At 25.2% G+C, this 22,041-nt stretch overlaps 1 protein-coding gene across 3 annotated transcripts in view; it reads right to left on the reverse strand.

Annotated features, from left to right (window-relative positions):
- LOC112601243 (arrestin domain-containing protein 3-like) overlaps positions 1–22,041 on the reverse strand; it is a 79,269-nt gene that overhangs the window by 10,615 nt on the left and 46,613 nt on the right. For 2 of the 3 annotated variants that reach the window (XM_025348732.1, XM_025348731.1), the window contains exons 3-5: positions 16,587–16,709; positions 15,967–16,100; positions 15,592–15,687 (exon numbers count right to left, since the gene is read on the reverse strand). In XM_025348732.1, coding sequence (XP_025204517.1) covers positions 15,592–15,687; positions 15,967–16,100; positions 16,587–16,709 — 353 coding nt within the window. The remainder of the gene's footprint in view (positions 1–15,591; positions 15,688–15,966; positions 16,101–16,586; positions 16,710–22,041) is intronic. The other variant, XM_025348733.1, reaches the window with a different exon arrangement.

Genomic DNA, 22,041 nt, shown 5'->3' on the forward strand with positions numbered 1-22,041 from the left:
ATGTTTTTATTTTTCAAATAAAATAAAGCGAGTCGAAAACTTGAAAAAATGTCATTGAAATGAATTTTCTGCTAGGCCATTGGAAACGAAATAATAGTGAGAGATATTTTTAGGATTGGAATGAATAATAATAACGTTGTTTGCCTGGAGGCGCCAAATTTTTAAATTAGGCTCTGGGCGTTGTTTTATAATATACTCACTATTGTTAAATATTTTACAAAAAAGAAAAAGAAAAAAAAAACGTCGCTTCGAGCCATTTCCTGTAAAACATAATATATATATTATCGTTTGCGTAACATTTTATTCTATTTCGACCTCCACCACCTTGCATATTCGTCTAATTCATCACTACTCGGTATCGCCCATACATACCCAGACAAATCCCACGATGAATCTAGCTCAAGCACTCAATCTCGCTTGAATTCCAACACGTACAGGACGGATAAACTTATATTACTAACGTAATGCTAACTTGACCTTAAAAACTGACCTTTAGAAACTATAGATAGCTATAACTTTAGATCGAACCTGGTCGAGAGCATTTATTAGTAAGAATTGACAAAGTAAGACTACTTTGTATAATATAAGCTTTTAGCTAACCGACTAGGCTATATTTATAATATACATAATTCGTGTATATTATGTGATTATAGATTAAAATGACTGCTATTGGAAGGCAAATTTTTATATTTTTTAAATTTATTTGGTGTGAATTCCGCACAGCAACAAATTTCATAACCATATGGATATATGATTATATTGTTTATGGCGCTGATCCAATGTAACAGTATCACCGACATAGTAGTATTAATTATTATTGAATTAATGTTTATTTTTGAAATAAAATTTTGTAAGCATGTATGTCATAACGTGTTAAATATTGTACTTAGACTTATTATTGTCATTTTACGTTTATTATTATTAAGAATTAGGCCATAACTTTCAATTGTTATTTATCCACACGTATAGATATGAAGGTAAATTATTATGATGTATAAATATAAATATAAATAATACTGTATTATGTGTAGTTTAGTTAATTTAATTTTAATAATGTTACATGACGTATATTATAGTTATATTTCTCCTTTGTAAGCTAAAACACCATAAGACAAAAATAAAAAAATAATATAATTCTGCTTGTGTAGGCGAATACGTCGTAAATTTGAAATATTGCCTAACAAAAATAATGGAGGTAACATTAAATAACTAAAACGCTATAATATCAATTGACTAAGCACAAATGTCTTAAATAATGTTGAAGGTACTACATTTTTTCTTGGCTTGCAAGCGAAAATTATCATTTACGGCATTTTGACTTAGACCGGTTTCGCATTTATATTGGAGTCAGTATTTTTTGAAAGAGTTTATAAATTTGTTTTCAAAATTAAATTTTTCAAATAATTTTAAGTTTTAAAATAAAAATATAATTTTAAATTTTATATCGTATCAAATAATGATATATTACGGCATTGTTGCTTATGAATCAAGTATCAATAGTTTACCAAGACTAAGGATCATCGTAAAATGTAAGATGTGATGTTAAACATAAAATTAACTGTATTTATTATTATTTAATTGCATTCGACAGTAAAATTCATTAAAATTCTTTTATAAATATATTATTTATATCTTACAATTAATCAATATATTTTGAAAATTATACCCTGTATAATACCAATACAAATTTATGAATATTTTAAGTTTATTTACATTTGTTCTTTTTTGAATTAGATACAATAAAATAAGTAAATTGTTTGATGAGAAACCATTGTTTAACAAGTAAATATCCAATTTCGTCAAAATTTAAATTTTAGATGCTTAAAAAAATTATTTGTGGAGTTATGCTTAACTTTTTTTTTGATTCCAGTAAAAACAATTTTATATTTTATACAATGTATGTATTGTATTTTGACATAAATTAAGAATCATTATTCATTTTTAATTAACAATCATCGAAAAAAATGTTTATAAATAGTCTAAAAAGAGTTAAAATTATACATTGTGTAATAAATCATATTATGAACGTTTGATGAACATCCCAAGTATTCACGATTATTCATTTTTGAATAACAACAAAATAGTAAAATCGATCTAGTTAAAAACTAATTTTGTGTATTAATTCTAATTTTTCCCTATTCCCCCACCCATTTTTTCAGAAAAGTACTAACATTTTTTTAATTTTGACCAACTAAATTCACTTTCCTACCAGAATACTTATTAAAAATTGAAAACTTAAGCGTTTTTATTGCCTCAATTCCAAAAGGCGATGACAGAAGCAAAAATAAAAAGCACACATCATTGTAAAATCAATAAATTTATCGCTCCGTTCTCACGATCTAAAAAATATGAAGTACCACTTGTAGACATTTTTGCTGACGACATATTGCGCTCCTCAGCCCTCACAGCTGTGGTTCCACTTTAATGTGTAGGTATATCATATTATTATAGAGTAAATAATATTCTGTGTTGATTTTCGATATAATATTCTTACAGTTTAAAAATTAAAAAACAAGATTTATTTTATAACTTACCGGGATAAATAATACTATACTTTAAGGGCACATTAAAAATTAAAAATAAACCATTCTATAATTTTATTATAATACCTCAGCATTAGTGTGTATACGTTTTCAACCAGACATCAGTTAAGTAGTTTTATTTATTATCATTTATACATATTATGTATACCACCAAAACTAAAAATAAAAATAATACCCATTTTTTTACTATTTTACTAATTACTGAAATTTTGTACCGTGAATGGGTCTAACTCGGTTAAGTCATTAGCATGCAATAGTAATTATTAATTTACATAATTGATCGTCGTACAATACGATGTGTCATTTGATATTCTGATCCCGGGAATTCCTGAATTTATATTTTATTACAACACGTTTTATAATTGAAATGTAAAAATAATTCAAAATGATTACAACTAGGACATTCATTTTTTAATTTTAAACTTACGAGCTCTAATTGTATAACAATGGTTCGCAGTGAGAGTTGGATAATTTTAAAGGACGTTTCTGTAATTTAATAGACGGAATGCTCCAGTCATGCGGAAATTAAAGTCACTAATATATAGCAAAATATTGATTTTTAGTAATAATAAGACGATACACGTGTTATGCGACTGAAATTATTCATAAACGACCATCTCACTTTTCTCTAATGATTGACGGAGTAATGAAAATAATACATAGTAGTCCGATTATTATTGACATAGATTATGCATTATTATATTATACTTAAGCAGGTATAGAAATGTACATATTGTATATTATGATGTAAGCACGATCTAGTTCTGTTGTTAAATTATTGTCACTGAAAATAAAATACTATTTTTAAAGACATGGATTGTTTTAAGAAAATCTGAAATGGTTAAATCGGATGTAAGTTTCACCCGGCAGATTTATGCACAAAAACTATGTTCACACCATTCTACCAAAATTGTAACTTTCCAATAGATGTCTTGAAATACAAGTGTCTGCTCACTGTGTAATTGAAGTTTTTAAACATCTTTGAAATTTTAATTTAAAGTCACAACAATAAAATAATAATTGTATTATGTTTACTTTACATAAAATATTTGATAAAAACAAACATTAATATCTATCATACGAAACAAACGTTCGACTAATGTATGTGTGGCCAAGTATAAATGCATCAAATAAACATATAGTAACAGAACTTATAGTAAGAATATTTAATAATAGCATGGTTTATATAATTTCTGGAAGTATAATGATAATTTTACAATTCCCAGTTGTTCTATACAGAGTATTTATTAAAATATATGTTTTATAGTTTGAATATTTGTTTGGCACAACCGGAATAATAGTGAGTAAAATTCAATTTACAATAACAATAATCGTGATATTATAATTGAGCCTTAAGACTTATATACATGTAAAATATTCGTAAATTATGTTATTATATAATTGTAACGTTAAGGTAATAAGTTCATTAATTTATAAAACACTAGCTGAATTATCCAATTTCGCTCGTGTGTAGTTTGTGCTTTCTCAAAATGACTGAAATGACGAATAAAATTCAATTGTGAATATGAAATCATTTTTAGGAGTATTTGGTACAACCTTGTGAAAAAAAATAGAAAAAATATTAAACAGTGTCGTCACAAAATTGGAACAATCAAAATACAATCCCCCTCCCCTCAGGCAACAAAAATGAAAAATCGGGCAACGTGGTGACACTCAGGAAAATATTTTGAACATTTTGTTGTCATCGGTACAACCATAATTTGGCTGGTTAATGACGTCATGCACGGTATTTGCTTATGTAGCTTTCCATTAAGTTTTTATTTAATTTATATTAATATTACGGTACGCTCTGTTAGAACAGTCCCGCAGGATTTATGATCGGTTAGTTTTCATCAATCATGAAGAAATTTTAATTGTGACCGACGATTTGTCATAGTTGTCGGCGAGTTGACCGTTAGTTGACCCTTTGAAGGTCCTTCTCAGTTCTTATGGTGTTCTACGACGATTTGTTAAGTTACCTAATACAATATCTTCTTTAGTGTTGTGTATCTCGAGCCCTAGTTTAGTACATTTCTCCTGTCCACGGAACACTAAATAATATGAATGCATGATAATTATTGTAGTTTTTTATTTGTCGAAGAATAGTTGATAGTGGTTGACTCTAGTCCTGATATATTAGGGTTCATACCCAATCGTTAATTGATTTAATGATTTTTCACTACAGCCCCTATTATCTCCCGTTTTTTGTTATTCCATTATTCGTGTAGATGCCAACATCATCGTTAATAATTTTTAGTTGATAAATGTCTAATAAAAATTTTTTCTTGTACGTTGTTATTTGATTTTAATTTCAGACCTTATATTAAACCAAAAATTTTAGTATAAAATCAAAATTTAAACCAGCTATTTGTTAGCCGTTAAATAGTCATAAGTATTTAAATATAAGATAAACGGAGTCTAGTGGAAAATATATTCTGTTGTAGAATTTTAAAATTTGTAAAAATAATTTCTAATACACATACATTTACCGAAAAAAAGTCTGTAAAAGTGTAAACTTATTTATTAATTATCTAGAATGCAATATAATATATTACATCCCATTATATTGTATTCACAGTTGTATAAAGAACTCGCATTGTATACACATAACATCACATGCAATAAATTATCGCGTAGATGAACTTACGAAGTTCGGTATATATATAATATACCGAAACTTACACGGTAGTTGTGTTAATTAAAAATTGGTGGTAATTTAGACAACTTTTTGTATTTATTAAAATTGTTTATATTATAGTAATTATTTTCAGCGTAACAAGGTCACTGCCCGTATAAACATGCATTTTTGACTAAATTATACGGTATAAACCACACATACTTACCTATATAATATGGTATGTGTTGTGCAAATAATAATATATTATATGAGCGGCTGTATACTTTTTAGTCACGACATTTTACGGTTTGGGGTCTGAGTACTGAATACTGTAACCTGCACATTAATATGTACTATATTACATATTACAGCTGATAGGTCAACGGATATAACCAAAATATGTTGTTTGTAAATAAAGAAATATATATTTATATCAGAGCTACGTGTAAATCATACTGTGGATATAAACTAAAAAAATATATTTCGTTACAGATATTCACGGAGTTTCTTAGTAGGATTTAAAATAATAACGACTAAACATAAAATCTATTTTTAGAATTTGTAAAACGATGTTTAATTTAGAAAATTGTTTAAAAAAAACGTTTTTTTTTACTATACACTTTCATTGATTGACTTATAGTACCAAAAACGAATCCTATATTGGCTATATTTTATTTTATGATTTGTTAATTTATATTTTTATTTTTTGCATTATTTTTAGTACTTTTAGATAGAGTAAGTACTTTTTAAACATATAATATTTATACATTTTTTTTTTATTAATTTCAAGATATAATTTTTATTTTTCATTATTTATTAATTATCAATAACTTATTGAGCAAATCATATACCTAATAATTTTAATAAATTTTTAAAATTGTGTTTTAGTTGAACTTTCATCTATTATTTTTTGTTGTGAATTTGGATACAACAGATATTATATATTTTGAACTATTCGAAATAATCTAATTAACATTTCGATGGATTTTTCACAAACCATTAGTTAAACACAAGTCTTGTGTCTAATTTATAGTATTATTACATCACTCTATTACTATATTGCGTCTGCTCATTGCATAGCTGATATAATATTAAATGAAAATTTAAACTTTGCTTAGACTAGTTTTATAAGATAAATACTACTAAATGTACTCTCGATAAATGTTTGGGAATTATATATAGAATATCTGTATAAATTTAAGTAGTTACAGAAACTATAAACATAATTTTTCAAAATAAATTTTAAAATAAAAATTGTAATTAAACATTTTTAAATACTTAAGAAATTACTAGAATAATTATTTTAAAAATCTTAGTGTTTACAAAAAACTGATAATTAGAACTGTGTAAAAACATCACAGAAATTAAATTTTAATATAAAAGTTAGTATAGCCACTAAACACATCAATAAAATCCATAAAAGGATGTAGGATTTCTTAGTAGGTTTATTGGAATAGTTTAAGTTAAGTTTCTGTACTAGAGATAGCAGCGCAAATCGTCCAATTTTATTATCCGATAAGCGATAAGTACAGGAAAAAGTTAAGATAAGTACGACAATAATTTTATATTATACTAAAAAGTTATTATAAGATTACTATAGTAGGTATAACTATAATTTAAATAATCTAAAATACCGTAATACTATAGTAATAGTAACTTTGATTTAAGTATCTTATACTGGGTAATTCATTTCGCATATAACATAGTTTATAATATAGTCTTGATATACCTACATATAATTATGATTTATGAATATTTTTACGCCAAGTGCTTGTATAGATGACGGAACTAGTTCCGATATGTGTAGTTTTGGTATCCATTTCATGAAGTAATATTCAGATAACAGAATTACGTGAAGTGGAAAAAAAGCGTTTCCATTTCACGAAATTGATGTAAATTTCGTCCATTTCGTGAAACGTACAATTACACGATATGTATGCGACATATATATATATATAATATATTGTACATATTTACACATATAGAGGATAGGATATGTTTAATAAAACAGGAAATTGGTAGTATATGATATAGGTATTGGGTAATTAATAATTTAATTCTAGCAATTCTATATATTCGTATAATCACATCAGTCTAGCATTAATATTATGCTAGGCTTATGAATATGTTATTTGTTGTTAGTTGGAAACTATTTTTAATGCTTTTATATATCAATTACTATTTTTAAATCGTAAAATAAACCAGATTTATTTTATGATGTAACATAATAACAGATATATAATATATATAGGTTATTTTCTATAGGTATATATTTAACAGAGGATTGCTGCCAATGTGTGCTTTCCTCTCTCTCGCATAGGGGTAAATTTGGGAGGGCTTAGGGAGAATTTAGCCTCCCAAAAATGTGTATAGCTAAAAATGTGTTTATTTAATAATAAAAAAAAAATATATTAAAATGTTGATTTAATTTGAGTTTTATATAATGCTATTCACCTGAAACATTTTTAAAAATTTTTTTTTATGTATTTATTTTGTTAATAACTAGGTTTTTAAAGATGTTAATTGATGGGATTTAATTAAAAATACCGGGAAATGAACTAAAAAAGGAAAATATGACTTAAAAATGCAAAAAAATGAACTAAAAAGTTAAAAATGTCAAAAAATGCAAAATAAAAGTTTCATAAATGGATTTGTTGTTACATAATTCATATTATGTACTTACAAAGCTACGTTTCGCAATCACCAAAAAAATGCACTTTCCTACAAATTCGCAGTCCTACTTATTTTACATGAAAATGTTTACCCAAACTTGTTTCATTTGCATAAAATAGCTTTAGCATTAACAATTAGTTCCTCCATGTGTGAGACTTTGCTATGCGCTGGATAAAAATGTGATTACAAACCTCTATGTCACAAGTTAGATTCAATTAGGCTATCTTGAATATAGAAAAAAGTAATACCAAAATGATTAATAAAGAAACTATTTTTAATAATTTTGCAGATGAATATAAATAAATAATGTTAAATTAATATAGAAAAAAAAATGTTATTAATAAATATATTAAAATATGGTTTTGTTAAATAAATAATTTTAAAGTATTTATATACATCTTCTAAAATAAATGTTACAATAAAATTGTAAAATTTATATGTGGGGGGTGTGGGAGGCGGAGTCCTCTGCGAGCCCGTTCTAAGTTTATAATTTTAGCTCCCCCCTTCTAACAAACTAAATTTACGACTATGCTCTCCCATCTCATAATATTAGTCTTTTTTTTTTTAAATGATATAATTTTGTTATTTGAATTATTTTTAAATGTGGATTGTATATAAAAAATAAAAAATAAAGTACTTCCTAGAATTTAGCGATATAGGTCATCAAGAGAATATATAGAAAAAAATTCTTAAATAGTTTCGTATGTTTAATAAAATTATGTGGACATTTTTATTTAATTTTTTGTGCGCTAAATTTATTATTTCAGTGTAATTTAATAAAAATGAATTTAATATACTTTTAATCTGGCATATATGTTTTGTAAAAATTATAAGCACGTTTATATTTATTATGAATACTAACATTTCTTAAATTCCACATTGTACCTACTATGATGTAACACTAAAATATAATTGTTCATTATGCAATTACGATTCATATTAAAATATAAAATTTGAGCGTAAGTAAATTCCACCGATTGCGACTTTTTTAGACTTTTTTTTTTCATGTAAATTCTATCGGTTTATTTTTTTTTACTTGAAAAAAAAAATGTAAATTCTACCGGTAAAATTTTTATTTTTATTTAGATATTCAGGATTTACCTTTTTACATTTGTAATAAATTAATTAGTATTACAGTGTAGGTATGATATAAAATTATTAAACTCGTAATAACAATAAAACAATAGTAAGCAATAATTATAATAAGTTACTATAGATAATAGGTACATAATTTATACACAGACTTTTTATTTATACATAATATAATATTTAGAATATTTAGATATTCATATCATTTTTTTTTTACATAAATTAAAAAAAAAAATCTATAAGATAATTAATAATGATCACTATAGTTGGTTTAAACAAATATGAAAATTAAATTAATAAACACGCCCACTGTGCAATTTATTTTTCATAACGTCGCGAGGACGTTATTGTAGTGTTTCATGAAAAATGTTGCTTTGTAACGTAACCACGATATCATCAGTTTGTTTTTGTGTGTTAATTGGCTATACAAAAATATATGAATAGTGAAGTACTACATGAAATATATTATTATAAATGATTTTGTGTGCTATTTTAAGTTACGACAAATCAGGTACACATGAAACGTACCGGTGCCGTTACCAAGGGAATCTAAAGATTCAACAATAATTATTGTTATAATTAGACGTTGCTCGGCATTGTTGTATTTTTAATTTTTGCAGGGTAATCCCAGAATCTCCTAGCTGATACCCCCTACGCGTATGCATGTGTCATAAAAAACGTATATCCATGCATAACCATACAGTAACTCAACAATTATAGTTATCGACAATATTATAATATTTTAACGTTCAAAAATATTCATTCAATCATTTTGTCCTGTACTCTTGAGTCTTGACTCGTTTGTAAGTTTGTTTGTGTTGTGCTACACACGACACTACACGTTTCATGGTTCTTAATTATTTTGCTCTTATGCACAGCGTTTGAGCGCTTTAGTGTTTTACTACTGTAAAAAGTTTTTCTAGTTTAAAATTTTATTATTCAACAATCGAGATACTATTTTAATATGGCCGGTAATAAAAGAAAGGTGTATGTTTTATTTAAAAATATTTTTCATTATTTATTTATAACCTAGTATAGATCATTTTTTAGTTAACATTATTAAGTGAATATCAATGCAATATTTGTTTTTTCTTTCAGATTCATGTGTGACTTAGATACATAAAATGCTTTCACCTTTAATCGTTTTTTATGGTTTTTGAGTGTTTGACACATCGGGTTTTGGAACAAATCTAGTTTAGCGCCCACGCACATTTTTTAATTTTTTTTTTCAGAAACCTATGTAATTCAACGAATTAAGAACGATGTTTCAAAAATAAACTATCGGAAATTAATAGTTTTTAAGTTATTGACTTATGGCAACAGTTAGCATTGTTAGCAATAATTGGTATTTTACGTATTCGTATAACGCTCTATTTCATTGTGCTACTGAAACTTTTCTGTTTTATTTAAAACCCTTTTTTTTTTTGCAATTTTTATTTGTTTTAACGTACTCATATTTTTAAGTATGTTGAAAACGATGAGGAAATCAGAATTTTGCTAAACAATTATACTAAATTGAAATTAATGGTATTTTACTCTAAGTTTACTTAAAAACAAAAAAAAATAAATAATGCTGCATAAACATAATATTCTTTATGTATCAGTAACACGTGACCAGAGAAAGAAAACAAACAGTGCGATTACATCCTTTAGACTCAATGTATAATTTATAATATAATAATATCTGGTATTTGGTATCTACTTGTATAGATTTTTCCAAGATGGACAGTTGTCTTATCCCCAGATTATAAGAAATCTAGTGTTGTGCTAATTAATTGGTTAACTAACACTGATCCTCAGTTTTGCTACTGGCCACCTGAACATGTAGACAGTGATGTTTTACAAATGGAAGAGGAGCCCGACTACACTTGGGCAAAGTATAAAGTTAAAGTTCTTGGTGAGAACAAAACTTATGGTAAGAACTTTTGAAAACTAATTTAATACTTAATTAGTTAGTATTTATTTGTAAACAATTGTAAAATTCAACTCATAAAAAAATTATTTGATTTTTTTCACAGATAATTTTAGAAAAGCATGGCATCAACAAGTTGAAATTGAAAAAATATGCTCTACAGAGACAGGAGTTGAAGAATATGAGACTTAAAATCCTAAAAGAATTAAAAAGGTGTCTGTTTTAAAAAAAGTCTTTATTTGATATGTCTGATCATCAGACAACGAATAATTTTAATGAAAAAAATTTTTTTTTTTTTGGGGGGGGGCTTAAGCCCCAAATTCCCCCCCCCCCCCCCCCCCCCTTGGGTGCGCCACTGGTCTGATGAAAACAATAATTCTGGTGATACTTGTTTACATTTTCATTTCTTTTATCTGTAAATGTTAATTACTTTAATTTAAGTAATTTTATTTAGGTACATATATCTCACCAATACCATCTTTGGAGCTCATCCATTCTACTGACTATACGTTAAACTTTGTGAAACGTAATAAGTTTATACACATTGGAATCGATCTGACTGATATGTTTAGAGTATAGCAGTGCATATAATAATTCCATCATGTTATATAAATATTTCAACTGACTTTTTAAACACAATGTTTTCACTGATTAGAAATATTCTATAATTTATTTTAGAGCAATTAGGAAAATATAAAAGAGCCATTTCTTGAGACTGATAATTTCAAATTATCTAGCATGATGTATAGTGGTAAAAACATTTTAGTAATATAGTTTAAAACACATGATGAATGTTGTATTATTTTAAATTGTATGGAACTCATACGACTTCAATATTTAGAACAGTGCATTTTCGAGATAATTATACGAAAATCAACTATTAGGTATGCAACCGATCATCTTAAAACAATTTAATATATTTACCGAGTATATTAATAAAGAACTTGAAAATGTGAAATCAACACCAAGAACGAATAAAAAAATTACTACATTTATTAAAAATATACATGATAATCATATTTTTGAAAACAGTCCTGGACATGAAATTGATTTCATCATCAACTCAAAATCCATGCATTAACTCAATTAGCAAAACATACAATACAACGGTGGAGTAGAAAAATATCGCCATAGGTAATACAAAAATATATTTATATCATTTACAAAAATAATTAATAAATCTATTATTTTAATTATTTGATGGGAATGCGACAATAATTTCGCCAACATCACCATAGGTTCTAGCCGATTAGTCGTGATATCGCAAGTAAATGTGTTTGTTGTGATTTTAAATGATTAAATAATAGGGTTTAATTAATATCACATAATAAAATAAACATAAATTTGTTTAAACTATCGGTATGTATTATTTAAGAAATTGTTATTCGTGTCAAATTTAATTTAAATATTATAATTATGTTATTATTAAATTATATAGTAAATAGAATAAACGTTTTAACAATGATTGTAAAATTAAATTAATTTAATTTAAATTGAACGGTTTTCAAAAACTATAGATTTTAGTTGATTTAAACGTTGTTCTGGTTTATGGTTATCCTCATTGCAATATAATAATTAACTATAAATGTATAATAATATTATATACAATATAATAATTAATTATTGTTAATGTCAGATGCGATTTAAAATCTGTTACAATACGGATCGAAAATTTTTAATATTTCTTTGGAACTAAATAAAAATAAAATCGCATACAGTAGTATAATATTTACGAATATAAAACCATAAAAAAAAAAAAAATATTAATTTTTTTAAATACAGGTTATTTTCAATATTATAATTTAATAAAAAATGTTAACTTTAATATTATTTACAATAAAATGAAATTATAAGCAAATTTACCTTCAAATCAACCCTCTAATATAATATTATTGTGTATATTCTTAGTGATTAAACAGACGTCCATTTATTTAAACATTAATAATTCTAGTTTTGATTAAATTATGTCATGAAAAATTTTTTATTAGTAAATTTTAAAAAAATGCTTTACATTTTTTTTTTTGTATCATCAGTTTTTAGGAAAATAAATTTTATTTTTTTAACACATCGACAAAAATAATTTTCACTGAAAAAATACGAAGTACAATATACATTACAAATAACTTATTAAGCATAAATACGTAAATAATATATACTTATATTATATTGAGTCACTCATTTTTCAGGTAAAGTTTATAATGTTAATTTTCTTTTTATAAATTTAAATTTAATTCTTAAAAACCTTTTTAGTGCGTGCATGTATGCGTTTTTTATGCGAACCTTGTTTCTTCTGAAACTTTTGCAAAAGTCAAGTAGGGTCCGGTAAATGGTCCATAAAAAAAAATAAAAAATCAGACCATTGTTTTTTACGGAACCTTAATAATTTTTTGAGTGCTTTAAATATGTTTATAGTTCTTTACATCCTTTAATATACACTCTTATGGTGTATAACCTTATTGGTTATAGTTTTTTTTTTATTTTTACTACGCACAAAACGATACGTTTGATTACTAAAATAAAACAAATATTTCCTTTATGGATGCGTATTCTGATGTAGATAATATAACGTACATGTTATTTTTTAAAGTCCTGTAGAATTAAGGATTTATACACGGATATCGATAAGTTTTAATTTCAACGCGATCGACATACCATAAATGGGATAAATTTGTTACGAATAAAATGGGATTATATGTTTTGTGAAAAACATCATTATAATATGTGTATTCCGGTAAAAACTTTATGTTGGTTCTTAAATGCTTTTTGAATATGGTAATTGTAAATTTGTAACTTTTACAATTATATTGTTGTAAAAGAAAAAATATTTATTTTTTGACGTATTGCATTCGTTTTATTGGAAAATACAGGGCATATATGTTTTATAAGCAACTTTGATATAGAGTTCGTGAGATTATATGGATGTTTGCTTTTCTATTACATTTGTCTAAACTTAAAAATCGACGTATGAAAAAAAAAACTATTGGTTTTTCTGTATTCAATATTTATGTAAGGTTTTTTTCTGATAAATATTCTGCTCAAAGACCTATAAATATAGGTTATTATTGTTATTTGAAAGAAAAGAAACGAAAATTTAAACAAAGCTATACGAAAATAAATACAATTTTTGAATATAATTCGTATATAATATAATACATTATGCAAACCTGTATGTATAAATATATAAGTACATAGAATTATTTACATAAGAATACAAACTTTTTAAACATTTATATATTGTATTAAATTTGTTAGGGAATCACAAAAACAATTTTAGCATTGACTATATCTGAATAGTACATACAATGGTAAAATTGTTACATTTGTTTTTTTTAAATCGACGATATTGGACTAAAATTAAATGTATATATATTATATATTGCACACCGACGATATAAATTATAATCAGAAATGAAATATTTACGTTAACTTTGATAAATCCTGTAAATGTTTATATTTCCGGTAACGTAGCTATAAGTATACCCTTAAAAACATCTCTTCTTCCTTTTTCATAAATTTATGTTTTCATAAATGACTACAATATGTAAATATTGTTATTTTGGCAAACTATAACATGCATGAAAATAATTAATCCAATTATGATTTTAGATTAATTTAAACTTTAAATAGTATGTTAGTTTGATACTCTTTTCAAGATATTACGAGTATAACTTATGAGTAAGAATAGCAAAATAATAACAAAAGTCAAATTACTTTGACAGAAACATTTTTTAGTGTGAAAATAAACTAATTTATAGTAATTAAAAGGTTAATAATAATATACAAGGCGTTCAAGGCAATTTTATATGAAAATTAGAAAATCCAATATATGACTGTTATGAATTTAAATACATACCAACAGAAGTATGTATTATCTTTAGTTACAAATCTAAATTCTATATTAACTATTTAGTTATTATGTATTTATATTTTAGTAGTAAAGATGTTTAATTATAAATGTCATTTTAAAATTTTTTGGTAAAATATTATATTAATCTCATTAAATACATTATTTCGATCGTGTAAATGAAGTATTTATTAGGTTGTATATTATTGTGTTTAGTTCATTTAAAACACAATAAACGTCACAATACGGAGGTATACCACTAAGCTTTTAAAATAGCTCGTAACATTCTTAAAAATCTATACTCTAATTTTAGAAACATGTGTATTGACAGATAGGTTATTTATCGAAGATCACTTGATGGTCAATGCTAAAAAAGTTAATAATGATAATTATTTTTAACTAGATCTAAACAGTTGAGACGAATAGACATTTTGGTCAACCAGTTAAATTAACATTAGTTTAGTATCAAAAAATTGTATTTTTAAATACCTTGTTGCATTTTTTTATTTTATTGTAAAACAATAAACTTTGATAATGTACCTGTACAGTATATGTATATACTATTATCATATATTTATTTCTTTTTTTAATTTATCGTTTTAATAGCATTACTATATTCATTATATTAAGTAAAATTTTTCTTTCAGCAATGTAAATTTAAATTTAAATTATTTATTGAAAAAATTAATAAAGTATTGCGTCACTTTAAGTTGAGATAAGGAAAAAAGAAAGTTAAAATTAAGTAAAATAAAAAAAAAAATCAAATTGGTACATTAACTAATAAGGTATAATTAATTTAACTTTTATTCATTAACTTGTTAATTCAGGCCTCAAAAATGAGTACACATTATAATTATCAGACTTTTATTTTAAAATAATTAAAGATTTTCTAATCATATATTAAATTACTCACCAGATATTGATCATCCATGCAGTCAATGTGCGGTCCTATGATAGTAAAGTATTTCATGCCTTGCGGAGGCGACGCGTACGGTATGTCGAGTGTGACCTGAGGAAAAGACACATTACTCGATTAGGGAGAGTAACAAATAAATATATCTCTCCAATACATTTTAGGTTTCTTTTTTTTTCATTGCAGCTTACAAAAATCACCCACAAATATCGTTTATGTTAAATGAGAAGAATCATCAAATGCAACTAATTTATGATACATAAGCAGCAATGAAAAAAAAAAGAATTAATTGACAAAATATACAATTTTAGGTATAGTATATAAATTATAAACGCAGTGCGTTTTATACAGTATTCACATGTACTTGACGTTTACCTTGATATAGTATCTAACATATCCGGGTTTGCTCTCGAATGAACACGGCAGCGAGCTTTGAGGAAGTTGAAACTTGAACGGGAAGTGGTGAATTCCACGCGGTAGAATTGGAGCGGGACCGTCTTGCCGGTCTACTAGAATACATTTTTTTTTTTAAATTTCTTTAGCAAAGAATTATTTTTATAACACTCTTCATATATTATATTTTATATACGTTCGATGCGAGTACTCCAAGTACAATATTTGAAATATTGCTTCCCAAAAGTATTTAATACTTTTATAGTATACATAGTTTATAGAATTAAATATTTATTTTATTTTAATGTTATAAACCATAAATAATCATAGTTAGATAAACAAATATTAGAAAACCTGAAACTCTGAGTAATGTATTTCACTTTTGGTTAAAATTTCAAATTTTTTGGAGAAAATTTTAATGTTTTATAACAAAATATACTTTAAAATTACTTTGAATATGTTTACAGTATTGCAAATACATTATTCGAACGCATAATGGGAATATTATTTTTTGTATATTATATTTGAACAATTAATCCAAATACTTAAGAAAAATATTTCACTCAAATCTGTTTATATATTTTAGACACGTATTTACAAACCTTTTCCGAAGATTAGTGATCGATTGTCGATGAAGTATTGATCGTCTTTTATTGCTGAACGATCACCGCTGACCAACACTTGCCATTCCGCATGAGCTTTGCCCCTGAGGACGATTCTAACTGCTATAAACGACAAAAAAAGCTGGTAATAGTATAGCTGGTAATACTTTTAAATCCGTACCACCGTACCCCAACAAATAAATCATTTTCAACGTTTTTTATACATTCTAGTATATAGGCTCCAATATTAGGTCATCCAATTAACCTAAGTTAAGTCGATTTTATTTTTTTTTTTTTTTTAGATTTCATTTGTTATCTCCGCTGAACAGGTCACTATAACTAATTTCTTATACGAAAAAACTAATTTGGAAATTATAGTGTATCAACCTGCCTATTTAAGCGGACTTGCAGTATCCTGAACAAGTATGATGTGATTTTAGGTGAAATAATTTATACTATTTCCTCTTGTGTGGACACTGCACATTATATATTATTATACATTAAATATCACACATCATATATTTTATATTATACGATATATTTGTTTATAATTATATAAATGCGTACACTGCACGTTTTTATAGCATTCGAGATAGAAAATAGTTGTTACATATATTTTTATCTCAGTGAATATACTACTATATTATATATGTTGTTGTCATTTCTGCGTAGGTAATACAGAAAACGTTTGCAGTATAATATTATGTTATTTACGTCTATAATACAGAAAACGTACCTATATATACTAACAATGTGTTATCTGCAGAACACATTTTATTTTTTCTCCTGTTCATTTCAAACGACATCGCCAGATTATCGAATTTTCTATAGTTTATTGTTATCGCATAAACATATGAATATAATATTATTATAGGAATAGTTATTCATTAAAGCCTAAGAATTTTTATATACTGTTACAATGTTTTTTTATTTATCAAAATTATATTATACTACATGCTCACATGTTTGAAAAATATTCAAGTTACAGCGGCAAACTAGGTTTGTTGTTTGGGAAATTAATTTAATTAAAATTTTGAAAACTGTCTATCATCAAAGTTACCATATTTTCTACGTAGTAATACGATTACATAATGAAACCAAAAAGTTTAAAAAAAAGTTAGTTTACAATATTAAGGTATCGTATAAACAGGATGAGTTGCGTTATTCATTTAAAAACTTTTGTGTGGATACATTTTGTTTAATGATTGAGAAGAGATATAACTATACAAGGGAATCAGATAAAATGTTTCCTATGCAATAAAGTTACGCGAGTGCATGGGATTTTAGTTTACGTAAGGTAGTTGAGAGAAACTTTTGACGATATCGTGTTCATTAATAATTTTACTGCGAACAGAATATTATTTTAATTATACTTAAATTAGAGGTGCATACTAACGGATTTATTTTTAAATTAATATTATAGATAGATAGATATACAGTAGACGCCGCTTATAAGACTTACGGATATAAGGTTCAGTCGCTTATTAGACTCAAAATCGTCTGGAACGATCCGGACGTATCCAAATACATTAAAAAAAAAAATCGGTTATAAGACTCAACACTTCGGTTATAAGACTCAAATTTCGTAAATCGGGATTATAAAATGTATTCAATAATAAAGTATGTAATATGTAATATGTGTTAATGTATTAAAATCAAAGCAAAATATGTAGTAAAATAAAATTTATAAATACGTAATTATTTTTTTTTTCCACTTCGCCTATAAGACTCATTCGGTTATAAGACTCACTTTGTGCTGGTCCCAAAGTGAGTCTTATAAACGGCGTCTACTGTATAAGGTCATCATCGTTTGCAATACCTAAAGAAAAACACGACGATTATATTATTCTACAAAAATTATTATACACATGATGAGGCAAGTTGTTATTTTGCGTAAAGTATTGCCAGTATTAGATATATATATTGATTTGCATAGAATAAAAATACTTATGCATATTGCATTATGCTTACTGAGGTATCATTACGTCTTATTAAGACGTCATAGGACGGTTTTAATATAACAAATAAATACTAAAATATAATTCAATCGCAATTCACATTATTGACTGATTAATTTAACTATAAATTGTGCAAATTATGATTGACACAATTTTTCATCTGAAAATTAAATCATTTAAATAGGTACTGATTTTATACATTTTTCATATATATACATACATAAACATTCTAAAAATAATATTTTAAAATATCTAGATTTATATGCCATTTAAGGAGAGTCCTAGCTAGCTGTGTCTACACAATATTCTTTTTTTTGGTGAGTACGATCCTTTTAAGACCCATATATTTTTGGGTTGGTTAAAACTATATTTTTCTGGCCAATTTACCATTACAGAAGGTACTTTCCATTCAAACTTTAAAGTATAATATAATTATGTTACTTTAGAAATATTGTTGATAAAACTTAATTTTTAAATCATATGATTAAATTTTACTTATTCAAATTTTGTTTACATTATAGTAGTTATATTATAATGACTATATTATGATTGACGAAAAAACATTACTTAATATAATTATCTTTGATAGGTACATAGAGTTTAATAACTCGAAACAATCTTAAAATTTAAAAAAAATAAATAATATTCTTAACTGTTCGTGAGTCAAAAAAATCCACCGCTTTAAATTGAAAGAGTTAAAAATCTAAAATTTGTACAATAATTCTGTCTTCCCTATTATTGTTTTTTATTGTTATATAATATTATTTGCATACTGATACTTTATTGGTTTTTGATTATTATTATCGTATTATGTTTAATTTGTATTTTATATTTTTATATTTTTTAATGTAATTAATGCCGCCTTTATTATCATTTATTATTATTGTCGTTCAAAAATGATTAAATATTATGTTTTTCTACTTCAAGAATCGATTTTTGTTTTTTTTTTTTTGTTCAGCAATGCGACAAAGTTGAGTATTATTCTTTCAACTAAGATTATATTTGTAGTGAATTTCTACGCAATTATTATTTGAACATTTTGATTATTATTTACAAATTGTTGAAATGTTTAATATTATTTGTCGCTAACAACAAGTCTGTAAGGTTTATTTTCCACCATTTATGTGTGTGATTTATTCTACTTTTTTACACGGTGAAACAATTTATAATCATCATCACTGAGACACACTAAAATTTTAGTAATCACTTTGGGCATGTGCGTAAGAAGAAAATATTTTCGAAGGGGGGTTTTGGTCTAGATATTTATTAATAAATATTATAAAACATTAAGATTAAACATGAATTATTTGAACATCCAACCCTCCCCCTTACCTACACCTATTACTTTGGTTGATCTTTCGTCACCAAGATTGGAATTGGTGTCCGTATTGTCGTTACGTAAGTCTTCCAGTATCTATTATGGTGTATAAGAAGCTGCCCATGTCTTAAAATTGCATCATAATTCATCTTCACCGTCATATTTATTAGGAGTTATTTTTAAGTATTTGTCCAATCACACGAAAGCTCTGTTAATTATTGCATCAGATTGATCCAATCAACAGAGTATCTCCCCCCCCCCCCCCAACCAAACCCCTAGTTCTATATTATATTCTTAGGTATATAAACTTTCTTCGATCCTGTTCGTTATTTTTGTATTGTCCAGGTGCTAACTAAAATTTAAATTAACCAAATTTAGTTCTTGAAGTGAAAACGAAGTGGTCTTTCAACTGCTATGTATGCATTTATTAACAGTTCAAAATAATTAAAGAAATACTCATTTGAAAACAAGAAGTTTATAACACTCCTTAAATTATTTTAAAAGTATAAATATCTAAAATTATAGTCTTAATAAGTATATGAAAAATCTCATACATCAAAATTTGAATAAAATATGCATTATTAAAAGATATAAGGGGATGTATGCTAAGTAAATCTTTCTATAAATAACTTAACAATAATCAGTATTCTGCACATTAAAATATTATTTAGTATTCTTTACTAACAATCGCTTAAAGCTGAATTCAATTAACATAGTAAAATTATTTAGCAATTTTATAATCTGTACGATTTATAAAAGACAAATGTATTATTACAAAATAATAATTATAAAATAATATTTTTTAAAGATATATATTTTATATAAGTATTTTTATATTATACAAATAAGTAAATAACACGAATTTATCGAAAAATAATTTTAAATTGTACACGTCATTTAAATTTATTTTTGAAACATAGAAATTAAACCAATATAGATTATTGCAAACTCATCACTATAGTCTATAATGAAGTAGTATGCACTTAAATGGTGTAAATATTTGATTTTATAGGTTTTTAAGTTATTATTCCATTTATTAATTTATACATAATAATAGGTATCTAAAATATTATTGTATTTATGAAATTTTGTAGAGTTACATAATACGTATTTTTAAAACTTTTTTGAAACACGGGTTTTAAATTTTTAATGCCAAACACAATTGTTTTCTTTTTCTTTGTATTCTTAATCAATAAATTTATTTTCTTTAGGTACTCAGACTATATAACAAAAATAAGCGAATTAAAAATTAAAAAATCGCATTTATCGTTACTAAAACTTTTTACATATTATTTAAAAGAAAAAAAGTCCTGATTAAAAATGTGATGAATCAATTAACCTAATTTTTTTTTAGAGATGGTTTATTTGACTTACTGAAAATCTTTGAAATCTTAATTATTTTAATACTCGTGGAAATTCTTGGATATAACGGAATTTTCTTGTCTTAATTAATGCCATTGGCTGAATGTAGAATTAAGCATGTTAAATATTTTGAAATAAGTGTCTAATTTTTATATTATTCAGTATTTTAACTAGCTTGAAATTCTAAAAAAATAATAGTTATTATTAAACATATAAATTCGTAAATCTCAATAAATATAAATACGATGAATTTTCATTAATATTCCTTGAGTTAATATACTAAATGCAAATAATATATTTTGGTATCTTATAATCTAATCTATAATAATATTTATTATACTGGTTAATCGAGAAACACATATTTAGTTATGGTGTTGGATTATTTATGTGTGAAGTTTTCGATAAGCGTATATGTATGATGTATCGATATAATTCTATACATTTTGAGTTATTGAGATAGGTATTTTCATAATATGTAATACCGTATACAAACTATAAATATTAAGTAAATTAGTTAAATTTTTATTTTCTATACATAACATTTAATTACAATATGCTTTGCCTATTTATTTAGATTATTTTATATATTATAAATTGTGATGCACAAATGTGTATAAATATTATTATTTTACAGTGGTTTCCAGTTTGAGTAGTAATTAGACTGACATTGGTACTATGTGTAAAAGTTGTATTATATATTGATGTTTAAATTGTATTAATCCGGTATAAGATGTATTAGTAAATCATGAACGTATGTGATTTTATATAGGTACTAAATATATATACGTATAGACGTATAGTTAAGTGTTATTATAAT

Source organism: Melanaphis sacchari, unplaced genomic scaffold (assembly GCF_002803265.2).
Source record: "Melanaphis sacchari strain LSU unplaced genomic scaffold, SCAv2.0 Contig76_pilon_pilon, whole genome shotgun sequence".
In the NCBI taxonomy this organism is placed as follows: domain Eukaryota; kingdom Metazoa; phylum Arthropoda; class Insecta; order Hemiptera; family Aphididae; genus Melanaphis; species Melanaphis sacchari.